At 42.1% G+C, this 26,812-nt stretch overlaps 2 protein-coding genes across 2 annotated transcripts in view; both read left to right on the top strand.

Annotated features, from left to right (window-relative positions):
• The first annotated feature begins 374 nt into the window (after positions 1 to 374).
• On the top strand, positions 375 to 1,445 carry LOC110286723 (transmembrane epididymal protein 1A-like). Its single transcript, XM_021153674.3, has one exon. The coding sequence runs from the start codon at positions 663 to 665 to the stop codon at positions 1,443 to 1,445; it is 783 nt and encodes a 260-aa protein (XP_021009333.1). The 5' UTR covers positions 375 to 662.
• Positions 1,446 to 7,762: 6,317 nt separating this feature from the next.
• The window catches only part of Rgsl1 (regulator of G protein signaling like 1), an 88,456-nt gene continuing 69,406 nt past the window's right edge, over positions 7,763 to 26,812 (top strand). The window contains exons 1-4 of the mRNA XM_029475678.1: positions 7,763 to 7,775; positions 10,018 to 10,100; positions 12,123 to 12,197; positions 13,715 to 13,844. Coding sequence (XP_029331538.1) covers positions 7,763 to 7,775; positions 10,018 to 10,100; positions 12,123 to 12,197; positions 13,715 to 13,844 — 301 coding nt within the window. The remainder of the gene's footprint in view (positions 7,776 to 10,017; positions 10,101 to 12,122; positions 12,198 to 13,714; positions 13,845 to 26,812) is intronic.

The raw sequence follows: 26,812 nt of genomic DNA, 5'->3' as shown, positions 1-26,812 counted from the left end.
TATAAATCATGCTGGCCTCTGGGGAGGTAATTAGGTCATAAGAGCAAAACCTTTACAAATGGTATAGGCACCCCAGTTAAAGAGGCCCCAGAGAGCAGGCTTGCTGCTTGGAAGATGTGTGAACACAGTGGAAAAGTGCTGTTTGAGGAAAGCATGCCTCCCCAGATACTGGATCTTCTAGTAGCTCCATTTCAAACATTGAACCTCTAGGAATTAAATATTTTCTATTTATAAGTCACATGGTCTAATGACTGGTATTATTCAAAGTAGTTTGCATCCTGAATAGACCAAGACAGGAAGAAAGTGACGAATGTAGCAAAAGGTCCAAGAACAGATGGGCAGAGAGACAGGGGCCCAGGTTATGGGATGTGAGAACAGCTGACATTGTGTTGTCATTGTGTTGGGGACATGCCGATTTCATCCTTTGTCAATGGGTAGCTGGTTATCAATGAACCAGAGCAGAAGACCAGAACGGAAACCATGACACCCACCCCACCCTAAGTTTGGGTTTCCTCCAAAACCATTTCCCTTCTGCAAGTGGAGGCAGTGGGATGGGTAGGAGTTATAAGTAAGCTTCAGGAGGCTCCTGCCATGCTCTAGAGCCGTAGGTGAATGGCCATTTGCCTTTGCCTCTGCCTTTGATCACATCTACCTTGGGATCCATGGGAGGGTTTGAAGGTCATCTGTTTCCTGGCCTGTCCTTATTCCTCTATGGACTTTATCATGCGACACTTCTCTCCAGGGCTGTGATATGCAACTCTCCTGTCCAATATCCACCACACCGTCCTTGGAGCAAAGGGAGATGGGCAAGGTTACGGCAAATGTATTACATCGGCTTTCTGAAGATACTGAGTTCTTGCATTTTAGTAGCCCAAGAGTTGAATAGCATTCATTGGCAGTTGGTACTCATCACCAAGAGGCATCACTTGAGAAACTTCATGTACCGCAAACAGTGGCAGCATCTCACTCTCTACATGTCCTTCTTCCTGAGTGGGTGTGCAGATGTGATCAGCCAGAACCTGCTGCCCAAGAGGTGTGTAGTTCTGGAGCAATGTGCCCAAGCGTTGAGCATGTATCTGTTTTTGCCCCTGATGGTGTCTCATATGCAGGACACAGAAGGAGTGGAGCTGCAGCTTCACATGCTGCTCATCCAGGCCATGTTCCTGCTGGCCCTAGTGGGGACTATAGAGCTGTGGGCTCCCAATGTGCTGCTGATCTGGATGCTGAAGGCCTTTCTGTATGTTGTCACCGGCTCCTGGCTGATGCAGATAGGCTTCATGCTGTACAAACCAATCTCTGGCTATAAATGGTTGGATGAGGACAAGAACGACATAGTGTTTGCCACCACTTTCTTCTGCTGGCATGTGGTCTCTGGAGCCTTCTTGATGATCTCGGCCTATGGTGTCTCCATTTTGTGGTATCATTATCTTGGTGCTGATGTGTGAACCTGGACGTGCTCAAGTGGTTTCCTATTGCCTGCATGATCCAAGGACATCTGGATGCCATGTCAGGAGAGGGGAGCTTGACAAGAGGATCAGATGTCCTTTAGAGGTGCCCCAGCTTGAGATGGCAGACTGTGGTGGGATGGGTTTACCTTCTCTCCCCTCTGCCTTCTTTTCATCTAACTTGCTGAAGGGTACAGAAGAAAAATAAATGAATGATATCACACAGCTATGACCTTCCCTCTCTTAGCCCCTGACAAGCCTCTCCAATCCCCACCTCCAGTCGCAGCACCTGCTTGGCCTGTACCGCTTTGTACCCTTCACTTCCCTCCCAGGAGAACACAGTGAACTGAGTCGATCCTGCCTTTGGGACTTTCTTTTACTTTATTGTATAGAATATTATCCTGAGATCACATTTAGCACATCGTAATTCAGCCATTATAATAACCATCTCCCCATCCTTTCTTGTCCTTGACTTCTATGATGCTTATTCTGAATCCAGGCTGTTTTGGTGGTGGTGGTAGTGGGTTTTTGTTTTTTTTTTTTCTATGTGAAGTTCAGGACTGTTCCTGGTTTGTTCCTCTGACCACTTTGTGATTTGTCTGACTGAACATCAGACCCTGGTGAACTGCACCTTCCTCTACAGGGTCTGGTAGAGCGCAGCAAGCCCCTGCAAACGGGTCAAGGCCTCAGGGGTCATGTTCTCCTCCTCAGTCTCTCAGCCCATTGTCTGGACTCATCTCAGTAAGTTTCCAAATAGTAGACTTGCCCAGCCCCAGACCTCTCAGGTTTCCATGGATAATAAAACCCAATGGCTTGCTTATTCTATATCACAGTGATTCTGCTGGGAAATGTTACTCAAAGGGTCAAAGCAACTAAATGCTGTCTATAGCTATTCTGTAATGCTATAGCTGGATGCCAGGTGAGTGAAATCCCAGGTGAGCTAAAGCATCAGGGAGCCTGGGTAGGAAGAACACTCCTCACCCCAGATGGAAAGTAAAGCAGCCAGGTGGGACCAAGTGGGCTTGGAGTAAGGCTTCCAAAGGGTCATTCTACTTATTATTGATGATTGATTGATTGATTGATTTAGTTTCTAGGAGAACTAGATATACCCTTTGCTTCTGACCCATCTTGCTAATTTTCTTGTTCAGAAGGCAAGGTGTGTTAGGAGTAAGTTATTATCTGGTGGTCAGGACCCTCATCCTCTGGTTTGGGGGTGGGTAGGTGGGGCGAGACTTGTGAGAAGTCTGAGCCATTGCTAAGAGGATAAGAGATTTCCAGGACCACTTAGATACAGTCAACCACTTCTTTGCATCTGCTCAGACATCTAGCTCGTGGCCAACAACCCACAGTGGCTTGTCCTGCATCAGTAGGATCATTAAGCCAAAATGTCCCTCTGGAATGGAGGAGAGGGGGCCTTGATATGGAAGGAAGGGATGCCTCTGGCTCCTTTACACCCCGTTTCCATGCCTCCAACTAGTCCTGCATCCCCTGGGCCACTAGAGTCTCCCAAGAGGGTTCTGTCCTTTCGTAACTGTCACAATCCCAGCCCCTAGTTTCTCCTCCATGCCATGGATGTCTTTTCAAGTTTTGATTCCATACTGGCTGATTTTGTGTCAACTTGACACAAGGTGGAGTTATCATAGAGAAAGGAGTCTCCCTTAAGGAAAGGCCTCCATGAGATCCAGCTGTGGGGCATTTTCTCAATTAGTGATCAAGGGGGAAAGGCCCCTTGTGAGTGTTACCATCTCTGGGCTAGTAGTCTTAGGTTCTATAAGAAAGCAAGCTGAGCAAGTCAGAGGAAGCAAGCCAATAAGGAATGTCCCTCCATGGCCTCTGCATCAGCTCCTGCTTCCTGACCTGCTTGAGTTCCAGTCCTGACTTTCTTTGGTGATGAACAGCAATCAAGTGTAAGCTGAATAAACCCTTTCCTTCCCAACTTGCTTCTTGGTCATGATGTTTGTGCAGGAATAGAAACCCTGACTAAGACAGATTCCATCTTTGAGCCCTGCACTTTCTCAGGTGTCTTGAAGTTGGGGTGCTAGGTTCAGAACCCACTTTCATTCCCCACACTTTCCTGTTGGTGTAGCACAACTCTTATTTCTACCCCACTCAGACATCACCTTTTTATATGAAGAGCTTATTTTGGAGCCAGACATGGTGGTACATCCTTGTAGTTCGAGCACTTGGGAGGCAGAGGCAAGATGATTCCATGACTGAGGGCAGCCTGGACCACACAGCATGGTGGGCCACACCTGTAATCCTAGCACTTGGGAAATCAAGCACAAGAGAATCCTTATCAAGAGCAACCCAGGCTACATCAAATCTAGACCCAAAGCAGCAACAACACAAACAACGTGAGCTATACAGTGAGCTATTTAAAGAGGGAGAGGATTGATGACAGTGTAGCTCAGTGGTAGAGCACGTGCTCAGCACATGCAAGGCCTGGGTTCAAAGTCTAGCACTGCACAAAAACATTTTGGATTTTATTTTCACTTACAATTAACCCTTTTCACTGCAATTGTAATTTGATCTCATCATCACATACACATGTACACCTACAACACCACACACACACACACACACACACACATCCTCTAATATCTCATGTGTTTACTTGTGTCTCAGAGCTGTTCTAAGATGATATCTTTAACTAAACAGAGGAAGACACCAAAACCAGCTTAGAGTGGTCCAACACTGAGCACTTTGAAGTTCAGATACAGATGAGCCCATCTCGTATAGCAGATTACTGCTTCCAGATTCTGCTGTGTCTCTTAACACATAACTTCTAAGCAAAGTCATATGTGTCAAAGCCACAAAGAATTTTAGTTGGAACCTAGTAGAGTAGTGAGATAAATAGGTAGGCTTGCTATTTGAATAACAGGGATTTTTCTTCCTTTTTAATTTTTTTATTATTTTTAATTATGTCTAACTGTGTGTGTGTGTGTGTGTGTGTGTGTGTGTGTGTGAGAGAGAGAGAGAGAGAGAGAGAGAGAGAGAGAGAGAGAGAGAGAGAGAGAGAGAGAGAGAGAGCATGAGGAGACCAGAGCCAGAGGCATCTCAGAACCCCTGGCGTTGTGAGCTACCTGATGAAGGTGCTGGGAACAGAACTTGGGTCCTCTGGAAGAACATCGCTCCAGTCCTGACAAGGCTCTTTCTGCCCTCAGTCGCTAAGAGCACTGGTGAATCCTAATCAGTGTTGAAAACAAAACTAAATTGTAGATTTCAAGAGAACGGTGTAATGTTTCTTATCTTCCACAAGAGGGCGCCGTCTTCATGTGCGCTAGAAAGACAATATGCTCTCTTGTTGCTATTGAACTACAAGGGAAGAGACAGGAGGAAGCCAGGGGAAACACGTAAGCAAATGTGAAAACATCCAGAAACGTGGTGTTGATCTGTCTCATGATAAATGTGTGAACACAAATAAGCCCAGAATCCAACTGATTAGAGGGGTTAATGAGCACACACACGCATGCGTGTGTGTGTGTGTGTGTGTGTGTGTGTGTGTGTTCGTATAACCTCTTGGTCATTTAGTCTCTGATAATTCCTTATAATTCGTGTGAAAAAAACCTGAGTTTTAAAGGGGTAAAACAATCCATCATGCTATGGATGCTGGAGGCAATCGTTCATTTCCTCTCTTAGCCCACATAGTAAGGGTTTGGCCAAGGATATTTATCCTAGACCAGAAACCACTGGCACAGCCTAGAGCATTCATGTTAAAGAAGAGATGCCATGGTTGATTCCAGTAGCAATTACTCATCAGTAGTGAGCTAGGATAGGAGCACAGTCTCGGGGCATGCTGGGAGAATATGCGATAGAAGAAAACTGGCTCTGATTTCTATGGAAAGGTGGAGCTAACTGCCAAAGACAAAATCAAGTAATTAGAGTTAGAAGCAGCTATGCAGTGTAGAAATGAGATCGATCCAACACCAGTATTATTTTAGTGGTAACTGCGCATGGAGTTTCTGAGTGGCAGGGGAGAATTGTATGGTCCCATAAAATTATTTTGGAGACGATAGCTCTATGATGGGAAGTATTTGTGACTGTTCTTTTTTTTTTTTTGAGGGGGGAGGAGGGGTTGGAAAGTTTCTGTAAGATGGAGTGCTCAGTTAATATATGCCGAATGGATAGACAGACAAGCAAAAGACGAACACGAGCCATCCTAGCAGAGGGCCAGAATCAGAACCCCCACCCCGTCTGCAGCCCTGACTCAGCCTTAATAAAAATAAATTTTCCCTTCTGCAAAAGGCTTTCGACATCTTTTCAAACATTTGTTATGAATTCTCTTCCTAATACTTACCGATGACTTACTGTCATTCCCAGGGTAAGTGTGCGCTGGGGTAAAGGAGCTGCCTAGAATTCTGGGAAATGATTGCACATCGGACCAGGGAAACATTGGAGCTGAGATACGAACTCAGCGTTATAACTTATAAACTACTATTTCCTATATCTCCCTGATGGCAGTAATTATCCAGTGTACTTGTAAATAACAGAGACTCCTGAATCTCACCCCAACCTTTAGAATCAAAATGACCAGGAGAAGCCATGGCAATGGCGAATGAGAACAGAGAATAGAGAGCAGGCAGGTGGGGCAGGGACCCTGAGCAGTAGTTATAGGAAGGTTCTTGCTGCACACCAAGATTGCCATTAGAGGGCTCTGGTTCCACATTCCCTGAGATCTTTTCTCTTAAGTAAGCATTTCTGCCGAGAGGCTAATTGTGGGGGTTAGAATTGAGCCACAGCAGGCCTTCTGGTGTCTTTAGAGTCAGATCTTCATGGAGAAAATGGATTATATCCATCCCCTAATTTCAACCCATTTTACATATGATTTTAGGGTTTTCTCTTCAGAAGGGAGGCTATTTCAATAGCCCTGACCGAGGGCTCTTTTGAGACCATTAAAGGAAAGCTACTGACTCCTGGTCGAAAGGAATCAAGTTCTATCTATCTCTGGCCCCAGGGAGAGTCCTAACATCCCAAGCTATAGGAAACGCAGGCTGTTGTCATGTGCCCCGCAGAGACCTCCCCTCAGGAAGACTGATTCCCCTTAAGCTGTGCTAAAACCACAGGAGAAATCAGTTCTCCTGTAACGGGGTAATGTACTCTTCTTCCCAGAGAGCCAGTGTCCAGTACAGTTGTGGGTTTGTTTGTGTCAGTGTCCAGTACAGTTGTGGGTTTGTTTGTGTCAGTGTCCAGTACAGTTGTGGGTTTGTTTGTGTTTTGTTTTGTTTTTGTTTTCTTCTTTCACTAATGAGACTAAGACCCCTGAGAGGGGAATCCCAGTTTCCTCGGTAACATGTGGTATCCCAGGGGAATCCTCAAAATTTCTAGAAACAGTAATTTATATTTTCAATTTTTTAAATTGTATATATCTTCCTGTGTCCCCAGCAATCTGTGGAAGCCAGATGTCCCTCCTCTGGAGTTTAGACAGAATCTTACTATGCAACCTCAGTTATCCTAGAGCTGTAGACCAGGTTGGCCTCCAACATCCAACAATGCCAGATCCCTGACATTCTTGCAATGTCTCTCAGGTATGATATTGAACAGTGCTCTTCTCGGGAGTTTGGGAGACATTCTTGGTTAAGTCATTGATGTATAAAGGCCTTATGGTCTTTCATCTTAATGTCCAATCCCTATCAGAATAAAACAGTGCTAGAAAAAAAAAGTAATTTTAAGGGACAGAGAAACAAAGAATTGATGATAAAAACTAAGTGTCTGATGAACTTTCAGAGATGGGAATTTAAGACATCAGAAATTTTATGGTTTAAGTCAGAGGTTCTCAACCCATGGGTCGTAACTCCTTTGGGGAGTCAAATGACCCTTTCATGAAAGTATCAGATATCCTGCATATATGGTGTTTACATTATGATCATAACAATATCAAATTTACAATTATGGACTAACAACAAAAATAATTTTATGGCTGGGGGGGTCACCATACCATGAGGAAGTATACTAAAAGGTCACAGCATCTGCAAAGTTGAGAACCACTGCTCTGTGGACTGAATAGACAGGAGACATATATTATGAAGGGTGCAGGCCAAGTTCCATGATGTGACTCCTCAGCTGACCATAGAAGGTCTTAGACAGACTTGGGAAGACGTTTCCAGTGCTAAAGAGAGAGTATTGGACCGAGTATAGGATGGGTCTGGTTTGTTCAGGGGGATCCCAGAGATGGAGTAAGAGAGACTTACCTTCCTACACATTTAGGTCTGTACCGGAGATGAGTCGGACGGAATGGAATCGGACGGAACACTGCAGAGGCCTCACCGTGTGTTCACATTCTGTTCCTAAGCAGTCCGTGTCAGGAGGGGCATGGCAACATGAGTAACGCGGGTGAGTCTCTGACAGTGTTGGAACCCGGGACCTTGATAGAGGAGATGCAGCTAACTGGCCCTGCTCTCGTTCTTCACAGCAGCTGAGACACCAGTGTTCAGGGACAGCGCCTGTGATTCTGATGTCAGATAGAAGACAAGCCATCTTTGATTAAGTTTCTATGTCTGTTATTCAAAGACAAACATTGCCTGGTATCAGTCATGAGGGAAAATGTCAAAGACCATTACTCAGTGTGCGTTTGTTTGTTTGTTTGTTTGTTTGTTTGTTTGTTTTAAGACAGGGTTTCTCTAGATAGCTCTAGGTGTCCTGAAGCTCACTCTGTAGCCCAGGATGGTCTCCAGCTTAGAGATCTTCCTGCCTCTGTCTCCAAAGTGCTGGGATTAAAGGAATGTTCCACCATGCCTAGTTTTTAAATTGTTGTTTGTTTGTTTGTTTGTTTGTTTGTTTGTTTATGGAGAGAGGATCTCGTGTAGTCTCAGCTGACCTCAAATTTGCTATGTAGATGAGGGTGGCCTTGAACTTCTGCTTCTCTTGCCTCTACTATCTAGGAGTTGGGATTACAGGCATACACCATCACACCTGGTTTATGCAGAGCTGGGGATTAAACCCAGGACTTCATGAGAAGCAGGCAAGACTGTCACAGCTGGGCTTCATCTTAGACTCTCAGTTTCCTTTGGTTTTCAAAATTGTCCTTCAGTGATATTAATTTTCCTCATCAGATGAGTAACGATACTAAGACAAGGGTTAACCTAGTCTAAGGGTTAACCTAGTCTGCATTATTTAGATTATTCTTTGGCTCCCTTTCATTATAACCCTTGGGCTATTGATAAAATGATTAGGTAGCTATTCAAGAAACCTTGACAGCTAAAGAGCATGCATGAGTCCTGGCATGGTGGCTCATACCCATAATTCTGAGCACTTAAGAAGCTGAGGCAGGAGAATTGTTATGAGTTTTATTTTCTATTGCTGTTATTATTATTAGTTTGTTTGTTTGTTTGTTTGTTTTTGAGTGAGGGTTTCTCTGTATAGCCCTGGCTGTCCTGCAGCTCACTCTGTGGACAAGACTGGCCTCGAACTCAGAGATTTGCCTACCTCTGCCTCCCACGTGATGGAATTAAAGGCATGAACCAGTACTGGCTGGCTGATTATTATTATTTAGGCTACATAGTAAATTCTAGGCCAGCCATGAGCTAGACGCAAGACTTTGTATCATCAATCAATCAATCTATAACTTAGACAGTGAATTGGAACAACCATAAGGGGTCATCTAGCCTCATGCTAGGACTTATGCCATTTAATGTGTATTTTGTTATTTTACAATTTTCATTTATTCTGTGTGCGGCACACATGTGCTGCTCAGAGGACAACTTGCAGGAGTGAGTTCTCTCCTTCCATTGACTCAGGTGATCAGGCTTGGTGGCAAGGGCCATTACCCACTGAGCCATCCCACCAGTGTGTATTTAGCAGTCGTATCTTGTGATTCATCTGAACAAAATATTCATCATACTTGAGCTGGAGAACAAATGACTCACGAGACCAAGAAAGCTGAAATGCTGGGCTCAGACCAGCTGAGTGAAATCCTATGGGAATACACATCAATTCCTTCTCTTGTTTCCTGCAAGGCAGCAGAGTTAGGACGGCAGAGGTAACAGTGTCATGTGAGACACACATATCCCAACAGACAACCCTGACTCAGGATACACTAATGTTACATGCTTGCAACATAGGCAGCTGTTCTCCCACATACCACCCCAGGGAAGCATTTCTGGTGCTTTTAGGCTAATGGGGCAGTTCTAGCCAAAGAGAGAGGAAGTAGGTAGAAAACAGGAGAGCAAGGGAGATGGAGATGAACAGAAGGCTGGGGGTGGAAAAGGGGTTCCGAAAGGCTGGAGGCCTGTCTAGCCTAAGGGGATTTAGATGAATCTTGTTAACAGTGCACAGGGCAGAATGACCACAAACAGAAGATAAAGGCAGTACACATTAAAGTAAAACAAGCAAAACCAAAAAACCCTTCTTGCTTTTTATCTCTTTGTAAATAGAATAGGCCGTTGTATAAGGTGGCAAGTTCCCCACACCTAGGAGAATGTAAGAAAGAGACAATGAAGAGAGGACCCTAGAGGAGGGATACAGGGTCAGATCTAAAGACCCGAGACTTAGCGTGTCACATCTGTCTATCCGCTTCATTTTCTCCATGAGATACAACCCCATGATGGGCTGTTTGTTTTCTTTCCTCCATATGCAGACATCATCTGTTCTACAAACCTCATCATTCTTTTGGAGGATGAAACATTTGCTGATTTTTTCAACACATTTCTTTCTCTCCCGGTAAGCATTCTCAGCCGGAATCCAAATGTCCCATTAGCGTGTGCGCCTAAGTGTCTGTTTTGTTAATTTCCTTTTCAAATTGGGAATGTTTTCTGTCTTTAAGTCTCTTTATTACATTTATTTTGTATGTGAAGGGAGGGGCATAGTGCACATGTGGAGGTCAAACTAAAACTTGTAAGAGTCAGTTCTCTCCGTCCACTCAATAAGACCCAAGGATCAAATTCAGGTCAGGCGGTTGGTGGGTAGCAACTTCACTGAATGAGCCACCTTAACTGCCCTGAAATTTGATTTGAGCAAATTAACAGGAACCAGAACCAACTCTCAAGTCTCCAGGAACTTCCCAATCAAATCATAAATGCAAAGCCTGCATTTCCCGTCCAGAGCCATACTGTGCCTCTGCCTCTGTTTTGGGTCTTGGGAGCTCTCTTAAGACAAGTTAATTATCCAATTCACTAGTACCATTTATGTAGTTCACAGTCATGTTCTAGAAACAGTAGAATGAAAACAAGGCTTTTCAGTCAGGGGTACAGGAAGATATAAAAGCTGTTTCTAATTAGAAATGGGTTTAGATGTTCATTTTCTCTCTTCTAAGTCCATGAGAAGGTGCATATTGCAATGCAGTAAATGTGTTCTACTGTCACGGGCCTTAGCGTTTACACGCAAGCAAGATGGCTCCCAAGACTACACAGGGTATAGCCAAATGAAAAGTCGATTTTGGAATTAAATCATCTTGATGTTCTTGTTCAGGGCAAGCTGCTAAAGTGGAAAGTATCACCTGAAATTGTAAAATTGGGGAGTTTCCCTTCCCCCATGGCTGCAGAATAACCTTGCTCTCTGCATGAAGGCTGCCTCCACTTTCGGGACTAGATGCTTTGCTATGGCTGAGATAAAACACCATGACCAAGGCAACTTGAGAAAGAAAAGGTTTATTTTGGCTTATGGTTCCAAAGGGATCCGAGTTCATGATGGTGGAGCAGAGGCAGCAGGTGGCAGGCATGACGGCTGGGGTGGAAGCTGAGGGCTCACATCTTGAACCACAAACACAGGGGGGGGAAACAGAGAGAGAGAGAAAGAGAGAGAGAGAGAGAGAGAGAGAGAGAGAGGAGAGGAGAGAAGAGAGGAAGGAAAGGAGGAGAGAGGAAAAGAGAGAAGGGGGAGAGGAGGAGGGGGAGGAGGAGAGGGAGGGAGGGAGGGGAGGGGGAGAGAGAGAGACAGAGAGAGAGAGAGAGAGAGAGAGAGAGAGAGAGAGAGAGAGAGAGAGAGAGAGAGAGAGAGAATGGATATAAGGGAGAGAGGTGGCTTTGAAACCTCAAAGCCCACATCCAATGACATATCCCTTCAACAAGACCCATCTAAACCTACCCAAACAGTGCCACCAATTGAAGATCAAGTATTCAAACACCTGGGTCTATGGAGGATGTCACCTTTATTTATTTATTTTTTAAGATTGTATTTTAATTACACCATTTCTCCCTTTCCTCTCGTCAAACTCTTCCACATACCTCTGCCCGCCCTCCTTCCAATTCACGACTTCTGTTTTTACTAATTGTTATTGCATATGTGTGTTTGTATATCACATATATTCCTAAATATAACCTGTTCGGTCCACAATGTTACTTGCATGTATATTTTCAGGGCTGACCATTTGGCACTGGACAACCATGGTGTGCTCAGGGATGTCTGCCTCTCTCATTCCCAGCATCACTCTGATGCCCGTAGTTCTCTGTGTGGGCTGAAGCATCATGAACTTTTCCCTGTCCAGTTTGGCATGACCCCTGTTGTCTTTATGCAGCTCACATTTAGGCAGTCATGTTGGTGAGGTTTTATAAATATGATGTCTAATGTTACAAGTAGATACATTCTCCCAGAAAAGTCTCTGATCCTCTGGCTCTTACCATCTTTCCCACCCCTCTTCCACAATGTTCCCTGAGCCTTGCACATGGGAGTGTTTAGTAGATGTATCAACTGGGATGGGACTCATGGAGGATATTCTAATCCAAATTACCACATTTTTCTTTACAGGTTTTTGGTCAAACACCATTTTATAATGTTGAGAAATCACAATGGAGCTTGTGGCCAGAAGTACCTTATGACTTGGTAAGATTCTTAAACAGCAAAGGGCTCGGGGAAGAAGAAAAGATGAGGGGAATTTTTCTGAAGAATTTAGAGACAGAGAGGAAGAAGATGACTGGAGGGTAGTCATGGAAGAAAGTGTAAGAAAGGGTAGAAGGGGTCCACAGTTTTACCCACCCCCAGGCAAGCAATTGCTGCTGAATTCTTCCTTTATAATCAGGTGAGCAGTTAGGAAACTTCTCGACTCTGTTATAGTTGTTGGGTAGTAGATGCTTGGACCACTCTGCTGAGAAGTCTCAAATCACACACCTAAGCAAGAAAGAATCTAAGAATTGGTTGGCAATAAGCTGGGGCCAATGCTAAGATCAGATCTGCACTACAGCTGCAGACTGAAGCTAGATGCCTCTCTTCTCAAAGCGTGACTTCCTCTTACCTTTGACCCCTTATTTCTTTTCCTTTTCCTTATAAATTCTTCTTTTCTTTGTTCCTTTTCCATTACATAGACATTAGATCTGCCGGTGGCTTTCTGTGCTATGCTAGCGGTATGAGTTACTGGAGCGATCCCACTGACCCTAGTTCCCAGCAAGAGTTTGTTTCTCTCTGAGTTTTAGAGACCTAAGAGAAGCCATCTTGTTGAAATAAATAATTAAATAAATCTTAACAGTGGGCAGTTTCAGGTTTCACTACCTGCCTTAATGGTTTACATTCTGGAATGAAAGACACACACACATACCCACCCCAGATTTATATATAAAAGATATTACTACAGCATCATACTTCAATTATTAAATTTGGCTTTTCTACTATAGCTCAAGCTTCACTTTTTCCCCCCCTCTGGTGGATTATCTCTCAGGATCTCCCCTTCCTCTAAATGGCGGTATGTGTATGTTTTTTTTCTCTATGGATTTGTCGTAGTTGAAAGAGGAACTTGCTATGTAACTCAGGCTGGGCTAGAACTCGTAATTCTCCTGCTAGGTGCTGACATTTGCAGTGTGCAGCGTTTCACTCGGCTTCCTTGTGTGGTTTTTACATGTACAGTTGACATGGGCTGGGGTCTTAGGAGAAATTATTTTGAAAAAGAAGCAAGTTAGTAGAGTTGGACCTGATGTCATCAAGCCAGAGTTCTGCTCCTGCTGCTGCCTCTTCCTCTTCTTTCTTTTCTTCTTCTCTTCATCTTTTTTCCTCCTTCTCTTCTTCTTGGTAAAACAAACAAACAAAACAGCTGTTTTCTTAAACAAATTCACTTCAAAATAAGGAAAACTTTCTGAGGACACATTGGTTATTTAGTTTAGTTGGTGGTGGTAGTGTGCGTGTGTGTGTTCCATTTCAAACTGAACAACTTTCGTCTTTGAGGACGTCTTTCAGCTCAAGTCTCCACTCTCCGTAGGGCACAACTTTTAATCAGTACACTTCTTCATCCAGCCAGATATGCAAATAGAGCCCACTTTGATGTCCCTTCCTGGGCTGCATTTCTTAAGGGTTCAGTTCCATCCTAAGGGTTCAGTTCCATTTATCTTTCTGTTATTTTGTGTGAACTCTAGATTGCCAAGTACAAAGGATTATTGACTTGGTTGGAAAAATACCGGTTACCGTTCTTCTGCAAAACAAACTTGTGCTTCTACTACATTCTCAGCCAGGAGCTCGTCAGTTTCCTTAAGTCCCCGGAAGGAGGTGAGCACAGATGTGAGAGTACGTGGAGAACGATGGGAAGCCATACTGTGTAATGACTCAATGCTGATCCGTTTTATGGTATGATACAGATACAGCCCGACAGCTGTTGTAATAAGAGGTGACATCACTGGCCTCCGTAGGAATCCGCCTTCATGTGCATATACCCACACACAGATACATGCACAGACACAATCGAAAATTATAAAAATTTATTTTAAAAAAATAATCCTTTTAGGGAAGAAAGTAAAAACTGGAGGATAGAGGGACAGGTTGGGAAATGTCACCTTCAGGTATGGCACAACTTTTACCATTATGGACTCAACAGCCTTGGCTACTTGCTCTAGACCTGCACAACACTGACCCTGTCAATAATCAATTATGGATGGAAGAAGGGCTTGTGAACTTGCTTGCTACTAAACTATTAAATATTTCAAGGTTATGCGAACAGGGGAGATTGTCTTTATTTGTGTGCCCACTGCTAAATTCACCAGGCTTCAATGGATAGCTCTAAATTTGTGGTTACAGAGATGGCCCTGGTTCGACTCAGGGGCTTACAAGACAACAAGTAGAAACTCAAGAAAGAGATCTACAGAGAAGGGAGGGGCAGGCAGGGGTGAGAGGGAAGTAAAAGCAGATGGAGGTGAGCGTGATCAGTGTGCAGCCTATCCGTGTATGAAGTTGTCAAAACGTAACTTTAATTGATAATAATGATAATCCTTTCAGATGCACATGATTGAAAGTGAATAGATGGAGCCTTTCTAGTGCCGCCATGTTTATGACATGATCCTGAGTATTGAGAGAGGCTCCAGGCAGCTAGCTTTTTACTGTTTCTTGGATACTGATCCCAGGAGCAGTTGTGAGGACAACTCTGGACCTGGAAGCAGAAATGGCGTCTGTGACCTTCAAGATGTGATGATGAGCTGAATGTTACCCTGGAGAAATGAACTTTCCTGGAGAACTCTCAAAAGCAGGCCCACTGGGATGTGATACAGGAAGTCTTTAGAATCCTGGATGTTATTGAAAAAAAATTACAGGAAAACCAGAATACCAAAGGTGACTGCAATAATTCAAGAGAAATTAAGACATCAAATGGAGAAGAGATTGTGAGCACAATATAGTCAATGGGGAGGAAAAATTCATGTGTGTTATAGACCCTCTCATGAATATAAAAAAGAAAAAACTCCTTAGAGAGTAAAACCATGGACAAGGAAGGCACACAGAGATGTGCTCAGTGTGCACTTGTTCCTAAGGGCTCACATCACAGTTGAGAGTAGACACAAACCATATGAGTGTCCTGAACATGAAGAGGAGCTAGCCATGTAAGGAGTGTGGAAATGTCCTCTGTTCTCCCCAGAAATTCCTGAAGCATGTGAAGAGACATACTGGAGAAAAATAAAAGACAAACTAGATGCAAACAATGTGGAAACCCCTTCAAGATACAGAGTTGTGTTCAAAGTCATCAAAGGAATCATGCTAGGGAGAAACCTCCTGTGCATGAGCCATGTAACACACAACAGAGTAGGAACATACACAGACATACTCACACACATACACACACACACACACACATATATATATATATATATATATATATATATATATATATATATACACATACATATTATATATGTGTGTATATAACATACACACTCGCACATATACATACACACATATATGTATGTATATATATTATATGTGTGTGTATAGCATATACACATGTGTGTGTGTGTGTGTGTGTGTATTGTCTTTGCCTGTGCAGGATCACTTTTCACTTTTCAGTCCTATAAGAAGTCGCAGTGAAAAAAAAAAAAACTTTACCTATGTAAGAAATGTGAGAAAGCCTTCACTAATCCTTTTCCCCTTTGGTCCTTTGAAAAGACTCATTGGAGAGAAATCCTGTGAGTGTGCACAATGTGAGGAAGCAGTTTCACTTGTTCCATTTCCTTCTGACACCAAGAAAAAGGCCATAGCAAAGAGAAAACCTATGAATACAAGCGATGTGGCAAAGCCTTCCCTGATTCCTATTTACTTCACTGCTATCAAAACATCCACAATAGAGGAAGCCCCTGCATTTGTAAGCAATGTGGCAAAGCCTTTGACAAGCACACTCAATCTTCTATCCATACCTGTGGTGGTTTGAATGAGATTAGCCTCCATAGGCCCAGGTATTCCCATGCTTGATCCCCAGTTGAACAGTTTGGAAGGATCAGGAGGTGTGGAGTGGATGTGGCCTTGGAGGAGCTGTGTCACTGAGTGTAAGCCCACAACAGGCTCTTGACTACTGCTCCAGTGCATGCTTTGTGCCACCAATGCTTCCCTTCGTGACAATGGTTATTAAACTGTAAGCAAGCTCCCAATTAAATACTTTCTTTTATAAGAGTTGTCTTGGGTCATGGTGTCTTCTCACAGCAATAGAACAGTGACTAGGACAGTGCCACAGAAGGATTCACACTGAATTCAAATACCCCATGTGTGTAAGCATTATGGTAACAAATCACAGTTCCTTTGGATACCATGGAAAGATTCATAGAGGAGAGAGCCTTCATTTATCACAGTTCCCTTAGATGCCACAAAAAGATTCACAATGGTGAAAAGCCTTATATATAAACAATGTAGGAAAACATTCATCGTTTCCAACTTTCTGCAGTGCCATAGTGACTTAGTGTTGGGAAACTCTGAGTGTTAAGTAATGTGGGAAAGTCTTCACTATCACTGTTCCTCTTCAAGTTCATGAAAGGTTTCATAGTGGAGAAAAACCTTAGGGTGGAAGACATGTGGGAAAGCCTCTGTTCTTTGGGTGAACTGTGAACGCATGAATACAGTGTATCGGAAATAAACCATATGGATGTAAATAGTATGTGAAAGCCTTCTCTTCTCCTGGTTCCCTTTGAAAATACGTAAAAAGACATAACGGAGGGAATGCCTAAATATACAATGTAAGTTGGACCCGTGATCACAACATATTTATAGCAAGCGTGATGATGCATAATGAAGGAAACTCATTAGTAGAGCATCTAGTCAACTCAGTTCTGAGACAAATAGGAAAGAGGACACTATGGTAAGAGATTGAGATGTAGCAGTCTATAGGCTCACATATACGTATATACATACATAAGCTCATATATACACACCGAGTCAGAACTGTGTCAATGTGAGAAGGAAGCATGTCCGTGGTTCTAACTTCATAGATGTGGAGAAAATCCTTCTGTAGTGGAATAGCATCAACATAAGCAATACAGAGAACATATTATGCAAAATATGTTTTTGTGTAGAATCTAAAAATAATATATCTTGCAATAAATGTTATAACAACTATTAATATGTTATCCACTTATTTGTAAGGTACATCTCTGGACTATGCAGTCTGATTTCATCCTTGAAAATAAATATTGAGGTCAGGCAGTTCCACAAGTGGAATTGAAATGTCAAACACGCTGAGAGACTTTATTTTATGCAGCTTATAAGTACTTGTGGTTAAAGGGTATTTGATTGGGTCTTGTGATAGGCACTTACCATATATATACATATTCTTTGTCGCTATAGATCAAATGATATTATAGTTAGCTTTATCATTTTCTACTATTGGATCATAGTCTCTTCATAGCATATACTTATAGATAACATATATATATGTATGTGTGTATATATATTATAGATATAGATATAGTCATACTTAAGATTTTGCTAACTCCAGGCGTGGTGGCGCATGCCTTTAATCCAGCACTTGGGAGGCAGAGGCAGGCAGATTTCTGAGTTTGAAGCCAGCCTGGTCTACAGAGTGAGTTCCAGGACAGGCAGGGCTACACAGAGAAACCCTGTCTCGAAAAAAAAAAAAAAGAGTTTGCTAACAGTTTCATATACTGTATGAATTCACATATTCTCTTAGTTGAGATTTCTATTGCTGCAATGAAACACCATGACCAAAATGCAAGTTAGGGAGGCAAGGGTTTATTCAGCTTACACTTCCACATTGCTGTTCATCACTCAGGGAAGTCAAGACAGGAAGTCATACAGGGCAGGAACCTGGAGGCAGGAGTTGATGCAGAGACCATGGATGGGTGCTGCTTCATGGCTTGTTCCCCATGGGTTGCTCAGCCTGCTTTTTCAAGACCACCAGCCTAGGGAAGGCACAACCCACAATATGCTGGACCCTTCTCCATTGATCATTAATTGAGGTAATGCCTTAGAGCTAGCTGGATCTCATGGAGACATCTCAACTGAGGCTCCTTCCTCCAGCTTGTGTTAGGTTGACACAAAACCAGTCAGTTCACATATGTTCACACATTACATCAAGTTTACAAGATTTTTAGAGAAAGAAAAGTGAATGTATAGAAAAATACTACATACAAATAGTAACTAAAAGAGAGTGGGAGTGGCTACAATAAATTCCTACAAAAGAGAATTTAAATAAAAAAGAAGAGACACACAAAGACATTCTATATCAACACAAACAAAGGCCAAAATATCAAGAAGGTATAATAACTACAAATTTTTACTTTTCTCTTGGAGACCATCCAAATATTTGAAGCAAAAATCTACAGAAGCAGAACATCTAAGCCCATACCACCCCAAATGCACCTGATCTCAGAGGCTATGAAACACTCAAGGAAGTAGTCTTGGTCCTTCCTAAACTTTTCCAAGTATTTAACAACAGGATTACTGCAAAATTCATTCTATGAGGAGAGCATTACCCGATACCGAAGGCAGACAAAGCTGCAGAACTCACACAATATGTATTTATTGATAAGTGGATATTAGCCCAAAACTTAGGATACCCAAGATATAAGATACAATTTGATAAACGCATGAAACTCAAGAAGAATGAAGACCAAAGTGTGGACACTGTGCACCTTCTTAGAATTGGGAACAAAACACCCAGGGAAGGAGTTACAGAGACAAAGTTCGTAGCTGTGATGAAAGGATGGACCATTTAGAGACTGCTGTATCCAGGGATCCGTCCCATAATCAGCTTCTAAACGCTGACACCATTGCATACACTAGCAAGATTTTGCTGAAAGGACCCAAATATAGCTGTCTCTTGTGAGATGATGCCGGGGCCTAGCAAACACAGGAGTGGATGTTCACAGTCAGCTATTGGATGTATCACAGGGCTCCCAATGGAGAAGCTAGAGAAAGTACCCAAGGAGCTAAAGGGATCTGCAACCCTATTGTTGGAACAACATAATGTACTAACCAGAACCCTGGAGCTCTTGTCTCTAGCTGCATATGTATCGAAAGATGGCCTAGTCGGCCATCAATGGAAAGAGAGGCCCATTGGACTTGCAAACTTTATATGCCCCAATATAGGGGAATGCCAGGGCCAAAAGAATGGGAATGGGTGGGTAGGGAAGTGGGGGGCGCTATGGGGGACTTTTGGGATAGTATTGGAAATGTAATTGAGGAAAATATGTAATAAAAATATTTAAAAAAATGCCCAATGACCTTTATCAATATTGACACAAAAATCTGCAATAAGATATTAGCCACCTAAATTTAGCAGCGTAGTAGAAGGATTATGCACTGTGAGCAAAGAGAAATTAATCATAGAAGGCAAGGATGGTTCAATAGCAGCATGAAAGATTCCTCACTCCTATCATTCCTATTCAGCATAGAAGTCTTTACCAGAGCAATTAAGAAAATAAAGAATATTTTTATTATTTATTTATTATTAAAGAAGAGAAAAAAACAACAAAAAAATTGTAGTAGTAGTTTGAATGAAAAAGACCCCCCATAAGCACATAGGGAGTGGCACTATTAGAAGGTGTGGCCTTGTTGGAGGAAGTGCATTTCATTGATTTTCTGCTTCATGCCTATCAGAGGTAGAACTCTCAGCTCCTTGTCCAGCACCATGTCTGCATCCACCATGATGACAATGGACTGAACCTCTGAACCTGTAAGCCAGCCCCAATTAAATGTTAGCCTTTATAAGAGAGTCCATGGTTCATGGTGTCTCTTCACAGCAATAAAACCCTAAGGCAATTTTGGTTTTAGAAAAATAGAAGACAGTAAAAGCCTCGAAGATATGGGCACAGGGGGAAAATTCCTGAACAGAACAGCAATGGCTTGTGCTGTAAGATCAAGAATCGACAAATGGGACCTCATAAAATTCCAAAGCTTCTGTAAGGCAAAAGATACTGTCAATAAGACAAAAAGGCCACCAAACAGATTGGGAAAGAATTTTTACCAATCCTAAATCTGATAGGGGACTAATATCCGGTATATACAAAGAGCTCAAGAAGCTGGACACCAGAAATTCAAATAACCCCATTAAAAATGGGGTACAGAGCTAAACAAAGAATTCTCAACTGAGGAATACTGAAGGGCTGAGAAGCACCTGAAAAACTGTTCAACATCCTTAATCATCAGGGAAATGCAAATCAAAACAACCCTGAGATTCCATCTCACACCAGTCAGAATGGCTAAGATTAAAAATTCAAGTGACAGCAGATGCTGGAGAGGATGTGGAGAAAGAGGAACACTACTCCATTGCTGGTGGGATTGCCAGCTTGTACGACCACTCTGGAAATCAGTCTGGTGGTTCCTCAGAAAACTGGACATAGTACTACCGAAAGATCCAGCAATACCTCTCCTGGGAATATACCCAGAAGGTGTTCCAACTGATAATAAGGACACATGCTCCACTATGTTGATAGTAGAAAGCAAAAGCTAAAATTATCACTGGTCACATGATATGATATCTTATATAAGGCAAAAGTACCCTAATGTTACACAAAATTCCCTGTTAGAACAAAGAAATGAATTCTGTAAAGTACTAGGATGTAAAGCCACAAAACATAAGTTGCATTTATATCCACTCACCATGAAAAATGAAAAAGGTGACAAAAGCAATCACATTATAAGAATATTAAAAATAATAAATGTTAAACATTTAGGAATTAACCTTTTTTGATAAATTCATTTTTATTAGATATTTTCTTCATTTACATTTCAAATGCTATCCCAAAAGTCCCCCATACCCTCCCGCCCCACTCCCCTACCCACCCACTCCAACTTCTTGGCCCTGGCGTTCCCCTGTACTGAGGCATATAAAGTTTGCAAGATCAATGGGCCTCTCTTCCCAATGATGGCGGACTAGGTCATCTTCTGATACATATGCAGCTAGAGACACGAGCTCCGGGGGGTACTAGTTAGTTCATATGGTTGTTCCACCTATAGGGTTGTAGACCCCTTTAGCTCCTTGGGTACTTTCTCTAGCTCCTCCATTGGGGGCTCTGTGTTCCATCCAATAGCTGACTGTGAGCATTAGGAATTAACTTAGCCAAAGAGGTGGAGCACTTGCACAATTAGAATTAGAAAACATTAAAGAAACAAATTAAGACATAAATAAGTAGAAACACCTCCCATGTTCATAGTCTGGAAAACAGTATTGCTAAGACATCAGTACTCCTTAAAAAACACAGATTCCTGACATTCCAGTCACAGAAATAGGGGAGTCAGTCCTAAAAATCATATGGTATCTCAATGGATCCTCAATAGCTATAGCAATTTTGAAATTGGAGGGAAAACATGGAGGTCTCACATATCCTAAATTTAAAAACTTAGTACAATGCTATAGCAATCAAAGCAGCACAGCACTGGCATAATGACAAATCTTAGGACATTTGAAAAACAATATAAAGCCCAGAGATAAATTGCAAGCACACAGTCAAATGCCTTTGAGAAGAGTGCCATGATTATCCTGTGTGGTGAAAGAACGCTCTCCCAGTAGGCAATGCTGAATGCTAGGAGAATGACTTAGTCGGTAAGATGTTTGCTTGCCTTACAAGTGGGAGGGCCTGAGTTTCATCACAGAAACCACGGAAACCAGCTGAGCACAGTGGCACGTGCTTGCAATCCTAGCACGCTGGGGAGGTGAAGGCAAGCAGATCTCTAGAGGACTCTGCTCAGTCAGTCTGTCCTACTAGGCAAGTCCCAGTCCAGCAGTAGATCCTGTCTCAAAAAGGAAAGGTAGATGACACCTGATGAGTGGCATTGAAGGTTGTCCTCTGGCCTTCACATGCACACACACACACACACACACACACACAGGGTTTACTACTGTAAAGAGACATCATGATGAAAGCAGCTCTTATAAAGGACAACATTTAACTGGGGCTGGCTTACACAGTTCAGTATCATCATAGGAAGCATGGCAGCATCCAGGCAGGCATGGTGCTGGAGAAGCTGAGAGTTCTTTTGTCTTCACCCAAAGGAGCAGACTATTTCCTGGCAGCTAGGAGGACAGTCTCAAAACCCAACCCCACAGTGACACACTTCCTCCAACAAGGCCACAACTCCCTGGGGCAAGCGTATTCAAACCACCACAGGGAGCAAATAAGAGGCTGGAACAAGTGAAAGTCTTCATGCATAAGAAGGAAGCTGGACCTCTATACAGCATGGTAGATAAGAACTAACAAAAAAAAAACAAAAATCAAAGACCTAAATATGATATCTAAAACTATAAAACCAGGTGTTGGTGATTTCTTGGCTATGGCAGCAGTGGCAGAGTTAACAACAGAAAATTTGACTTCACTTAAAAAAATCTTAAAATTTAAACTTCAAAAGACATTATCAACAGAGAAATAAAGGAACAACATATACCAGAAGAAAATATTTGAAAGCTGTATTGTTTGATAGAGGATTAAGATCCATAATATATAATATATGCTACCACATGAAGAAAAGATCATGCTATATGAAATAAGTAATTAGAAAAGAAAAAATGGATCTTGGCTCTGGGACTCCGCCGAACTTAGTCTGCACAGGTGAGAGTGAGGACCACAGAGGCAGACAGCTTCTGGGACAGGCAGGAGCCACAGAGACGCTGAGGCAGCACCCTTTTGGGGCCACAGACATCCGGCACCCTCCCAGCCGGGAGACAGTGGTCTGCCCTGCACGGGAGCCCTCTGCCTCAGGAGCAGGGAGCACCATCTTGGATCCAGAACTCCGCCGAACTTAGGAACTTAGTCTGCACAGGTGAGAGTGTGCACCACAGAAGCTGACAGCTTCTGTGACCTGCCAAAGCAACACAGCATCTGGGAAAGGTCCTGTTTTGGGCCTTCTTCTTCGGCCAGGAGGAGGTCCAAACACCAGATATCTGTACACCTTCCCTTTAAGAGGAAGCTTGTCAGCAGAGAGTGCTCTAACCACTGAAACTCAGAGGAGAGAGCCTGTCTCCCAGGTCTGCTGATAGACGGTAATCAGAATCACCAGAAGAACAATCTCTAAACAGAGACAACTATAACAACTCCAGAGATTACCAGATGGTGAGAAGTAAACGTAAGAATCTTACTAACAGAAACCAAGACCACTCACCATCATCAGAACCCAGCACTCCCACTTTGCCCAGTCAAGGGCACCCCAACACACCTGAAAAGCTAGACCTGGATTTAAAAGCATATCTCATGAAGATGGTAGAGGACATCAAGAAGGACTTTAATAACTCACTTAAAGAATTACAGGAGAACATGGCTAAAGAGTTACAAGTCCTTAAAGAAAAACAGGATAACACAATCAAACAGGTAGAAATCCTTAAAGAAAAACAGGAAAACACATCCAAACAGATGATGGAAATGAACAAAACCATACTAGACCTAAAAAGGGAAGTAGACACAATAAAGAAAACCCAAAATGAGGCAACACTGGAGATAGAAACCCTAGGAAAGAAATCTGGAACCATAGATGCGAGCATCAGCAACAGAATACAAGAGATGGAAGAGAGAATCTCAGGTGCAGAAGATTCCATAGAGAACATCGGCACAACAATCAAGGAAAATGGAAAATGCAAAAAGATCCTAACTCAAAACATCCAGGAAATACAGGACACAATGAGAAGATCAAACCTACGGATAATAGGAGTGGATGAGAATGAAGATTTTCAACTCAAAGGACCAGCAAACATCTTCAACAAAATTATAGAAGAAAACTTCCCAAATCTAAAGAAAGAGATGCCCATGAACATACAAGAAGCCTACAGAACTCCAAATAGACTGGACCAGAAAAGAAATACCTCCCGACACATAATAATCAGAACAACAAATGCTCTAAATAAAGATAGAATACTAAAAGCAGTAAGAGAAAAAGGCCAAGTAACATATAAAGGCAAGCCTATCAGAATTACACCAGATTTTTCACCAGAGACTATGAAAGCCAGAAGATCCTGGACGGATGTTATACAGACACTAAAAGAACACAAATTCCAGCCCAGGCTACTATACCCAGCCAAACTCTAAATTAACATAGATGGAGAAACCAAAGTATTCCACGACAAAACCAAATTCACACATTATCTCTCCAGGAATCCAGCCCTTCAAAGGATAATAACAAAAAAAAAAAAAAAAAAAAAAAAACAATACAAGGACGGGAACCACGCCCTAGAAACAACAAGAAGGTAATCCCTCAACAAACCTAAAAGAAGACAGCCACAAGAACAGAATGCCAACTTTAACAACAAAAATAACAGGAAACAACAATTACTTTTCCTTAATATCTCTTAATATCAATGGACTCAACTCCCCAATAAAAAGACATAGACTAACAAACTGGCTACACAAACAAGACCCAACATTTTGCTGCTTACAGGAAACTCATCTCAGAGAAAAAGATAGACACTACCTCAGAATGAAAGGCTGGAAAACAATTTTCCAAGCAAATGGTATGAAGAAACAAGCTGGAGTAGCCATTCTAATATCTGATAAGATTGACTTCCAACCCAAAGTCATCAAAAAAGACAGGGAGGGGCACTTCATACTCATCAAAGGTAAAATCCTCCAAGAGGAACTATCAATCCTGAATATCTATGCTCCAAATACAAAGGCAGCCTCATTCATTAAAGAAACTTTAGTAAATCTCAAAGCACACATTGCACCTCATACAATAATAGTGGGAGACTTCAACACACCACTTTCACCAATGGACAGATCATGGAAACAGAAACTAAACAGGGACACAGTGAAACTAACAGAAGTTATGAATCAAATGGATCTGGCAGATATCTACAGAACATTCTATCCTAAAACAAAAGGATATACCTTCTTCTCAGCACCTCATGGTACCTTCTCCAAAATTGACCACATAATTGGTCACAAAACAGGCCTCAACAGATACAAAAATATTGAAATTGTCCCATGCATCCTATCAGATCACCATGGACTAAGGCTGATCTTCAATAACAAAATAAATAATAGAAAGCCAACATTCACGTGGAAACTGAACAACACTCTTCTCAATGATACCTTGGTCAAGGAAGGAATAAAGAAAGAAATTAAGGACTTTTTAGAGTTCAATGAAAATGAAGCCACAACATACCCAAACTTATGGGACGCAATGAAAGCATTTCTAAGAGGAAAACTCATAGCTCTCAGTGCCTCCAAAAAGAAACTAGAGAGAGCACACATTAGCAGCTTGACAACACACCTAAAAGCACTAGAACAAAAGGAAGCAAATTCACCCAAGAGGAGTAGACGGCAGGAAATAATCAAACTCAGGGGCAAAATCAATCAAGTGGAAACAAGAAGAACTATTCAAAGAATCAACCAATCAAGGAGCTGGTTCTTTGAGAAAATCAACAAGATAGATAAACCCTTAGCCAGACTCACTAGAGGGCACAGGGAAAGCATCCTAATTAACAAAATCAGAAATGAAAAAGGAGACATAACAACAGATCCTGAAGTCATCCAAAACACCATCAGATCCTTCTACCAAAGGCTATACTCAACAAAACTGGAGAACCTGGGTGAAATGGAGAAGTTCCTAGACAGATACCAGGTACCAAAGTTGAATCAAGATCAGGTTAATGATCTAAACAGCCCTATATCCCCCAAAGAAATAGAAGCAGTCATTAATAGTCTCCCAACTAAAAAAAGCCCAGGACCAGATGGGTTTAGTGCAGAGTTCTATCAGACCTTCAAAGAAGATCTAATCCCAGTTCTTCACAAACTATTCCACAAAATAGAAACAGAAGGTACTCTACCCAACTCATTCTATGAAGCCACAATTACTCTGATACCTAAACCACAAAAAGACCCAACAAAGATAGAAAACTTCAGACCAATATCCCTTATGAATATTGATGCAAAAATCCTCAATAAAGTTCTTGCTAACCGAATCCAAGAACACATCAAAACAATCATCCATCCTGACCAAGTAGGTTTCATCCCAGGGATGCAGGGATGGTTCAATATACGGAAATCCATCAACGTAATCCAGTATATAAACAAACTCAAAGACAAAAACCACATGGTCATCTCGTTAGATGCGGAAAAAGCATTTGACAAGATCCAACACCCATTCATGATAAAAGTCTTAGAAAGATCAGGAATTCAAGGCCCATACCTAAACATGATAAAAGCAATCTACAGCAAACCAGTCGCCAACATCAAAGTAAATGGTGAGAAGCTTGAAGCAATCCCTCTAAAATCAGGGACTAGACAAGGCTGTCCACTTTCTCCATACCTATTCAACATTGTACTTGAAGTCCTAGCCAGAGCAATTCGACAACAAAAGGAGATCAAAGGGATACAAATTGGAAAAGATGAAGTCAAAATATCACTTTTTGCAGATGATATGATAGTATATATAAGTGACCCTAAAAATTCCACCAGAGAACTCCTAAACCTGATAAACAGCTTCGGTGAAGTAGCTGGATATAAAATTAACTCAAACAAATCAATGGCCTTTCTCTACACAAAGAATAAACAGGCTGAGAAAGAAATTAGGGAAACAACACCCTTCTCAATAGTCACAAATAATATAAAATATCTTGGCGTGACTCTAACTAAGGAAGTGAAAGATCTCTATAATAAAAACTTCAAGTCTCTGAAGAAAGAAATTATAGAAGATCTCAGAAGATGGAAAGATCTCCCATGCTCATGGATTGGCAGGATCAACATTGTAAAAATGGCTATCTTGCCAAAAGCAATCTACAGATTCAATGCAATCCCCATCAAAATTCCAACTCAATTCTTCAA

The sequence above is a fragment of the Mus caroli genome, unplaced genomic scaffold (genome assembly GCF_978045245.1).
Source record: "Mus caroli unplaced genomic scaffold, Mus_caroli_1 scaffold_1, whole genome shotgun sequence".
NCBI classification, from domain to species: Eukaryota; Metazoa; Chordata; class Mammalia; order Rodentia; family Muridae; genus Mus; species Mus caroli.
Note: the sequence above shows the minus strand (reverse complement) of the source record. Positions and strands in the feature narration are given on the sequence as shown.